At 62.1% G+C, this 8,719-nt stretch overlaps 2 protein-coding genes across 3 annotated transcripts; one reads left to right on the forward strand and one right to left on the reverse strand.

Annotated features, from left to right (window-relative positions):
* The first annotated feature begins 175 nt into the window (after positions 1-175).
* On the forward strand, positions 176-5,718 carry WSB2 (WD repeat and SOCS box containing 2). Of its 2 annotated transcripts, none has more exons than XM_027672580.1 (9): positions 176-219; positions 330-501; positions 1,267-1,502; positions 1,704-1,835; positions 2,382-2,482; positions 3,148-3,320; positions 4,419-4,532; positions 4,925-5,032; positions 5,216-5,718. In XM_027672580.1, exons 1-9 carry the CDS (start codon positions 204-206, stop codon positions 5,376-5,378), a joined length of 1,215 nt encoding a protein of 404 aa, XP_027528381.1. In that variant the 5' UTR covers positions 176-203; the 3' UTR covers positions 5,379-5,718. The 2 variants fall into 2 exon arrangements, with proteins under 2 accessions (XP_027528381.1, XP_027528382.1); XM_027672581.1 differs by having other exon boundaries at positions 1,270-1,502.
* Positions 5,719-6,247: 529 nt separating this feature from the next.
* Positions 6,248-8,685, reverse strand: RFC5 (replication factor C subunit 5; the record flags this gene model as incomplete). The annotated part of the gene is made up of 7 exons (XM_027672579.1): positions 6,248-6,503; positions 6,634-6,688; positions 6,772-6,849; positions 7,228-7,357; positions 7,446-7,527; positions 7,652-7,811; positions 8,550-8,685. Coding segments are annotated over 7 exons (738 nt in total), but the record flags the coding sequence as incomplete, so codon positions are not given.
* Between the last annotated feature and the right edge of the window lie 34 nt (positions 8,686-8,719).

The raw sequence follows: 8,719 nt of genomic DNA on the forward strand, positions 1-8,719 counted from the left end.
GCCCCATCCCGGCCGTTCGCAGACGGTCCCAGCCCCATCCCAGCCCTTCCCCGGCGGTTCCCGGGCGCTCCCCGGCCCGGCCCGGGCGCGGGGCGGTGCCGGAGGAGGCGGCCCCGTGTCCCCTCCCCGCGCCGCCGCTTCCGCCGCCGCCGCCGCCCTGGGCCGGGCGGGCCCGGCGGGGCCGAACGGGCGGCGGGGCCGCCATGAAGCCGAGCGGGGGTGAGCGGGGCCGGGGGGCGGCCTGGGCGGGGGGCTGTGGGTGCGGGGGTCTCGGGGTAACGGGAGCTGTGGGCTGTGGGGGCTCCCGGGCTGACGGTGCCGCCGCGCAGAGGAGCCGGTGCTGCTGGCGGAGCTGAAGCCGGGCCGGCCCCAGCGCTACGACTGGAAATCCAGCTGCGAGACCTGGAGCGTCGCCTTCTCCCCCGACGGGGCCTGGTTCGCCTGGTCCCAGGGACACTGCGTGGTCAAGCTGATCCCCTGGCCCCTGGGGGAGGCCGAGCTGTGAGTGCCGGGTGGGGGAGCCGCGGGGTCGTGGAATGGTTTGGGTGGGAAGGGACCTTAAAGCTCATCCAGTGCCACCCCTGCCATGGGCAGGGACACCTTCCACTAGCCCAGGTTGCTCCAAACCTGGCCTTGGACACTTCCAGGGATCCAGGGGCAGCCACAGCTTCTCTGGGCAACCTGTGCCAGGGCCTCCCCACCCTCACAGCCAGGAATTCCTTCCCAGTATCCCATCTATCCCTGCCCTCTGGCAGTGGGAAGCCATTCCCTGTGTCCCGTCCCTCCATCCCTTGTCCCCAGTCCCTTTCCAGCTCTCCTGGAGCCCCTTTAGGCCCTGGAAGGGGCTCTCAGCTCTCCCTGGAGCCTTCTCTTGTCCAGGTGAACCCCCCCAGCTCTCCCAGCCTGGCTCCAGAGCAGAGGGGCTCCAGCCCTGGCAGCATCTCCGTGGCCTCCTCTGGACTCTCTCCAGCAGCTCCACGTCCTCCCTGTGCTGTTCCCAGGGCTGGAGCAGCTCTGCAGGGGGGTCTCAGCTGAGGGGGCAGAGGGGCAGAATCCCCCCTGCCCTGCTGCCCTGCCTGGGAGATCAGCCCAGGGCATGGGAGGGCATATCCAACTTCTCATCCACCAGCACCCCCAAGTCCTTCTCAGCAGGAGATCCCTTCATTCCCCAGCCTGGATTGGTACCAGGGTTGCCCAGTTTGGGGTGGAGGGGGGGAGTCTGGTTGAGGGGTCTCAGGGTGAACACCCATCCCTGCTTCCCCCCAGCAGCTGCAAAACCTCGGAGCGCAAGAGCCGGGGAGGAAAAGCCGAGGCCAGGAGCCGTGGGGGGGCCAAGGAGAAGACCCTGGAGTGTGGGCAGATCGTGTGGGGCCTGGCCTTCAGCGCCTGGCCCGTGGCTGAGGAGGGGGACGCGGATCCCACCTGTGCCCTGGGGCTTCCCTGCCTGGTCCTGGCCACCGGACTCAACGACGGGCAGATCAAGGTCTGGGAGGTGCAGACAGGTGAGGGGGCCTTGCTGTCGTGATTTCAGGCTGCTGTCCTTCTTCAGGCTGCTGTCCCTCTTCAGGCTGCTGCCTCTCCCCTTGTTCCCCCGTGGAAGGAGATCCCATCTCCATCTTTCCCCGATACCTCCCCTGCCCTGTCCCTGGGCACGAGGGGCACTGCCATGGAGGGATGGCCCTGAGGGTGGCTCTTCTCCTCAGGGCACCTCCTCTTCAGCCTCTTGGGGCACCAGGATGTCGTCAGAGACCTGAGCTTTGCTCCCAATGGAAGCCCCATCCTCGTGTCGGCCTCGCGGGACAAGACCTTGCGCGTGTGGGACCTGAGCAGAGACGGTAGGAGCCTGCAGGGATGTCCCTGTGCAGGGGCAGCCCTGGCTCAGGGAAGGGGGAGAAACCCACCTGGGGCTCAGGGAAGGGGAGAAACCCACATTGCATTCAGGAAAGGGGGAGGAACCCACCTTGGATTCAGGAAAGGGGGAAGAACCCACCTTGATTCAGGACAGGGGGAGAAACTCACCTTGATGGGGAGATGTTGGGAGAGGACCTGGAGGGACAGTATTTGAGGCAGAAAGGGACAGCCCTGTGACAGGGAGCAGAGCCATCCCCTTCCAGGTAGGACCTGGGAGGTGCAAGAGGAGGTTGCAATTAGGCAGAGCTTGGGATGAGCCCAGGGAACCCCCAGCCCAAGCTGGTCAGAGCACAGTGCCAATAATGCCGAGGTTGTGGGTTGTGGGTTTGATCCCTGTAGGGGCTTCACTTAGGAGCTGGACTCGATGATCCCTGTGGGTCCCTTGCAATCAGGATATTCTGTGACTGTGTGAGTTCCTGCTGGGAGCCGCGTGTCCTGCTGCCCTCAGGTGACACGAGTGCTGTCCCCAGGGCGGCAGGTGCAGGTGCTGGTGGGCCACGTGCAGTGGGTGTACTGCTGCTCCATCTCCCCGGACTGCAGCATGCTCTGCTCCGCCGCCGGAGAGAAGTCGGTGAGTCCTCTGCCCCTGTGTCCCGCTGGATCCACCCTCTGTGTCCCCCGGCACGAGAAACCTCCTGGGGAGAGGGGGCCAAGCCCTTGCTGCTCAGCCATCCAGGCTCTGTGTGGAGCAGGGAGTTGGGAGCTGGTAGATCTTAGAATCATAGAATCATAGAATCAGCTGGGTTGGAAGGGGCCTCTGAGATCATCAAGTCCAACCCTTGATCCACTACCACTGTGGTTCCCAGCCCATGGCACTGATGCCACATCCAGTCTCATCTTAAAAACCTCCAGGGATGGAGAATCCACCACTTCCCTGGGCAGCCCATTCCAATGCCTGATCACCCTCTCTGGAAAGAATTTCTTCCTAATATCCAACCTAAACGTCCCCTGGCACAGCTGAAGACCGAGCCCTCTTGTCTTGCTGAGAGTTGCCTGGGAAAAGAGACCAACCCCCACCTGGCTCCCCCCTCCTGTCAGGGAGTTGTAGAGAGTGAGGAGGTCTCCCCTGAGCCTCCTCTTCTCCAGGCTGAACCCCCCCAGCTCCCTCAGCCTCTCCTCACAGCACTTGTGCTCCAGTCCCTTCCCCAGCCTCGCTGCTCTTCTCTGGACCTGCTCCAGCCCCTCCATGTCCTTCCTGAAAGGCTGCTCAGCCCGATCCCTGTCGCTGTCCCACAGGCGCTGCTGTGGAGCATGAGGTCCTACACCCTGATCCGGAGGCTGGAGGGGCACCAGAGCAGTGTCGTGTCCTGCGACTTCTCCCCGGACTCGGCGCTGCTCGTCACCGCGTCCTACGACGCCTGTGTCATCATGTGGGACCCCTACACCGGGGAGCAGCTCCGGACCCTGCGGTGCGGGGAAGGGGACACCCTGGGAGGGGGCACGGCGATGCCATGGGGGATTTTAGGGCTGGGTGTGACCTTCCCTCCTAGCTGGGCATGGCCACCCCCTCTACACTGTGGTACAGAGCCAGGGGACACTGTGGGAGGGAGCAGAGCAATGCCATGGGGGTGTTTAGACCTTCACTCCTAGCTGGGCACGGCTACCTCCTCTACACTGTGGGATGGAGCCAGGGGGACACCATGTAATGGGGTAGAACATCCCTGTGGGGATTTTTAGGGCTGGATGTCGTGGAGGTTTTTAGGGCTGGGTGTGACTTTCCCTCCTAGCTGGGCATGGCCACCATCTCTATGCTGTGGTACAGAGAGGGGGACACGCTGTGGGAGGGGGCAGAGCAATGCTGTGGGGACTTCTAGGACTGGATGTTGTGGGGATATTTAGGGCTGGATGTGGCTTTCCCTCCTAACTGGGCATGGCCACCACCTCTACACTGTGGTACAGAGCCAGGGGGACACCATGGGATGGGCAGAGCAGTGCTGGGGAGGTTTTTAGGGCTGGATGTGACCTTCCCTTCTAGCTGGGCATGGCCACTGTCTCTCCACTGTGGTACAGAGCCAGGGGACACTGTGAGAGGGGGCAGAGCAATGCCATGGGGGGTTTTAGGGCTGAGTGTGCCCCTCCCTCCTAGCTGGGCATGGCCTCCACCTCTACACTGTGGTACAGAGCTGGGGGGACACCATGGGAGGGGACGGAACAATGCTGTGGGGATTTTTAGGGCTGGATATTGTGGAGGTTTTTAGGGCTGGATGTGGCTTTCCCTCCTATCTGGGCATGGCCACCACCTCTACACTGTGGGATGGAGCCAGGGGGACACCATGGAATGGGGTAGAACAATGCTGTGGGGATTTTTAGGGCTGGGTGTTCTGGAGGTTTTTAGGGCTGGATATTGTGGAGGTTTTTAGGGCTGGATGTGGCTTTCCCTCCTAGCTGGGCACAGCCACCCCCTCTCCCCTGAGCCCAGGGGCAGGATGGGGGTCTGGCTCGGCAGCACTGGGGAAGGGGCTCGTGGCAGCCCAGGGCTGACACTGGGCTGTTCTCCCCCCTTCCAGCCACGTGCCCCTGCATTCCACGCTGGATTACAGCAGTGACATCCACACCAGCTCCCTGCGCTCCGTCTGCTTCTCCCCAGAGGGTCTCTACCTGGCCACGGTGGCAGACGACAGGTGAGTGAACCCCCCTGGGGACCCAGGAGGAGACCAGAACAAATCAGGAGCTCAGGATGTGGGGAATAGATTGTGTACCGGGTCCCCGCCAATTCCTGGAGCAGGGAAAAGGGCAGGCTGCTGGGAACAGCATCTTGGGATCCCCAAGCTTGGCTGTAGCAAGGGGTAGCAAGGCCAGGGCCCTTTCACCCCTTGGAGCCACGAGCCAGGGCCCATGTCCTCCTCCTGTGCCCCTCAGCGTGTCACTTGCTTGGCAGGGGACAGACCCAAACCCCCGGGAAGCAAATCGTTCCCCAGTGTTTGTGCCTTTGGATGATCCCAAAGGCTTTGTTTTGGCAGCGGGCACTGTGTGAACGTGGACCTGGCATCGTGTCCCCTCCCTTTCTCCACAGGCTCCTGAGGATCTGGGCGTTGGAGCTTCGCTCTCCAGTGGCCTTTGCCCCCATGACCAACGGTCTGTGCTGCATCTACTTCCCTCATGGAGGTTTCATTGCCACGGGGTGAGTAAACAGGGGGAGAGGGCGGAGAAACAAGCGTCTGCTCCTTCCTCCTGCAGCTCCAGGTCCACTCCCGGCTTCCCTGGGGGTGCAGGATGGTTTTCCTGGGCTGTGGCAAGCTCGGGATCTTTGGGGGTAACTGGGACTTTCTGCTCTGTGCTCATGGTTTGTCGGACACTGCTGCAGGACCAGGGATGGCCACGTGCAGTTCTGGACGGCCCCGAGGGTGCTCTCGTCGCTCAAGCACTTGTGTCGCAAAGCTCTGCGCACCTTCCTCACCACCTACCAGGTCCTGGCGCTGCCCATTCCCAGGAAGCTGAAGGAATTCCTCACTTACCGGACTTTCTGAGGGGGGCAGGGAAGGCGGAGGCACGGAGGTGAGGGCCCCGTGCCCGGCGGCAGGGCCGGAGGCACCGCAGGAACGCCGAGCCGTGAGCCATGGGGGGGAGCGGAGTCGCCATTCCCCGCTTTTTGGGGCTGTGTGTGGGGACGTGGAGGGATCTTTTCGGTGTAATAATACTAAAACCCAGCCAAACCACGTGCAGAGGGCGAGGGGCAGAGCTGGGAGGGGACACAGGTCCCCCTGTCCCCGCTGGCTGCAGGGGTTGGGTCAGGTGCTTCTGCTTCCAAGTGCAATGGTGTGGGGTGAGGGCCGAGCGGGGCTGTTGTCAGCTGGGACAACAGTTGGGGGCTGTTGTCAGTTGGGGGCTGAGCCGCTCCCAGAACACCCTCCTGCCCCGGGATGGCCGCTCAGTCCCCCTGGAGTGTGGGCTGTGCCGCTCTCCCGCCGCGGGCAGGAGCTGGACAAGCCCAGGCAGGTCTCTGTGGACTAAATAAAGAACGATTCCTCACATGTCCTGGATCACAGAGTGCCCTGGTGATGTCCAGGTGGGACAGGAGGCTTCACTCCACCCCCAGCTCCCATTCCTTTGTTTTTATTCCATGCTGGAGCGTGGCACTCAGCCAGCCCAATCTCCAGGCACGCTGAGCATGGAGCAGGGCTGTGTTGGGTGGTTTTCCCCTTCCTCCAGCTCAGCTGGTGGCTGGAACAGCACATTCCCTGTGTGCCGGAGGGCTCGGTCAAGGCTGGGATGGAGAAGACAGGGAATGTCTCCTCCAAACATTCCCAGGAGGTTCTTTTTCCCTTGTGAGCACCTGAACACAGAAAGCTGGTGGTTCCCCAACCCAGGGGGGAAAAGCAAGACCAGTGCAATGTGCTGGGCTTTAGAGGCACCTGTATTTCCTGGGAATAACACTCCTGTGTCCTGGCTGCGGGCTCCAGGCTTCCGAAATGGGAAGGGAAGGCTGCAGGGAGCAGGTCCAGCTCCATCCCTTCCATCTCCAGCAAGATCCAAGCCAGGATCCACCCAGCAGGACTCAGGCTTCGGCCACCACCAGGTCCCTGGTGACTTGGAAGGCAGCGATGAGGGAGCTCAGCTGGATCTTCTCGCTGGTGCCAGCGGCCAGCCGGTACCTGCAGCAGGGGCCAAGGGTGTTTACACCCATGGGGGTGCCCCCCAAAGAGCCCAGAGCAGGGCTGGGGTCTGCCCTGGTGCCCACCAGGACCCTGGCACAGGACCCTGGCGCGGGGGGGTGACACTTACTCGATATCTGCCATCTTGATCAGCAGCTGGATGCGGATGGAGGGCGGGAAATCCACTGGGGAGGGAAGGAGACACATCAGTGTGGAATGGGGGGGATGCTGGCCCCCCCCAGCTCAGCCAGGCCCCCCCGTGTGCCACCTCTGTGCACGAAGAGGTGGAGCTCGGTCAGGATGTCCTGCAGGGCCAAGCCCTTCAGCGTCTTCAGCTCCGTGATTTCTGGGATGGCAGCGAGTCAAGGCCTTGCTGCCAGGCTTTTCCCTGCCAGATCCCACTCCTCATCCCTGTGCCAACCCCAAGGAGCCTCCCCAGCGAGCCTCACCCACCCCAGCCAGAGCAGGACACCCCAGGATGGAGATGCCTGGGAAAGAGCAGGATTTATCCCAGCAGGGAATAACCCTGAAGGCAAAGGACACTTCACCCACCCCAGCCAGAGCAGGATGCAGATCTCCAGGAAAGAGTAGGATTTTTTCCAGCAGGGAATAACCATCGAGGCAAAGGACACTTCACCCACCCCAGCCAGAGTGGGACATCCCAGGATGGAGATCCTTGGGAAAGAGCAGGATTTATCCCAGCAGGGAATAAGGCAAAGGATACTTCGGTAGGCAGTGGAGAAGTCCTGGTTGAGCATCCAGTCGAGGATGTTGGCGATGTCCGACTTGAGGGGGTGTCCCGTGCACGTGTAGACATTCTCCTCCGTCACCTTCCCAAAGGCCATGGAAGTGCTCTGAGGGAGAGGAGGGAGAGAGGAGGAAGAGGAGGGATAGAGGGATGAAGAGGAAGGATGAGGAGGCCCCTCCAGGCCACGGTCCCACCTGCAGGATGTTGAGGGCCCTGCGCATGTCCCCGCTCGAGAGGGTCACCAGAGCCTTCAGCCCGTCCTCCGTCACATCCACCCTGGAAAACAACACCGGCGCTGCACGGGCAGGCGGATCCGCGGGAATGCCGCGGGAATGCCGGCCCGGAGCTTGGCTCCGTGCGGGGAATGGGGGTGAGGAGGGTGCCCCTGGGCCCCGCTGACCCCTCCTGCAGGATGACGTGCTGCAGCCGCGGCACCATGAGCTCCGGCGTGAGGGGCCCGAAGCGGAAGCGGGTGCAGCGGGACTGCAGGGCGGGGATGATCCGGGACAGGTAGTTGCAGATGAGGCAGAACCGGGTGTTTTCCGTGAACTTCTCGATCACTGCCAAGGGGAGGGAGCAGAGGATGGAGGGGGCTTGGCTGCTGCCTCGTCCCAGTTCCCAGCCTGGGCCATGGTGTGGGATTCCCAGGGTGGGATTCTCAGAGTGTGGGATTCACAGGGGGTGGGATTCCTGGGGTGTGGGATTTCCAAGGGATGGGATTCTCAGAGTGTGGGATTCCTGGGGTGTGAGACTGTGGGATTCCCGGGGTGTGGGATTCCCAAGGGGTGGGATTTCCAGGGTGTGGGATTCCCAAGGGGTGGGATTCCCGGGGTGTGGGATTCCCAAAGGGTGGGATTTCCAGGGTGTGGGATTCCCAAGGGGTGGGATTTCCAGGGTGGGGGTTCTCAAGGGATGGGATTTCCAGGGTGTGGGATTCCAGTGTGGGATTCCTGGGCTGTGGGATTTCCGAGGGGTGGGATCCCCAAGGTGTGGAATTCCCAGGTATGGGATTCCCAGGCTGTGGGATTCCTGAGGGGTGGCATTCCCAAGGTGTGTCATTCCCAGGGTGTGAGATTCCCAGGGGGTGGGATTAGTGGGGTGTGGGATTCTCAGAGTGTGGGATTCCCAGTGTGGCATTCCCAGGGGGTGGGATTCCCAAGGTGTGGGATTCCCAGGGGGTGGGATTCCCAAGGTGTGGGATTTCTAGTGTACAATTTCTACTGTGGGATTCCTAGAGTGGGATTCCCAAGGGGTGGGATTCCCAGAGTTCAGGATTCCCAGGATGTGGGGTCCCTCACCTCTCCTCAGGGCATTCTGGGCATCCTGGGTCATGGCATCAGCTTCATCCAGGATGACAAGCTTGAAGCCTTTCCTTAAAAAAGGGGGAAAAAAGGGAGTGGGTTTGGTCCCTACTGTGGCTTTGGTGCTGGAAAAGGGGGAGCTGGGATGTTTATTCCCAGCTGGAAAA

Source organism: Neopelma chrysocephalum, unplaced genomic scaffold, assembly GCF_003984885.1.
Source record: "Neopelma chrysocephalum unplaced genomic scaffold, ASM398488v2 Primary Assembly neopelma1_97420, whole genome shotgun sequence".
Lineage (NCBI taxonomy): Eukaryota > Metazoa > Chordata > Aves > Passeriformes > Pipridae > Neopelma > Neopelma chrysocephalum.

What these genes read in the sequence shown, in the direction of transcription:
- WSB2 (XM_027672580.1), top strand. An exon ending in GTGGGACCTGAGCAGAGACG is followed by an intron (nt 1,836 to 2,381) that starts GTAGGAGCCTGC and finishes TGCTGTCCCCAG; the next exon opens with GGCGGCAGGTGCAGGTGCTG. An exon ending in GGAGGTTTCATTGCCACGGG is followed by an intron (nt 5,033 to 5,215) that starts GTGAGTAAACAG and finishes ACACTGCTGCAG; the next exon opens with GACCAGGGATGGCCACGTGC.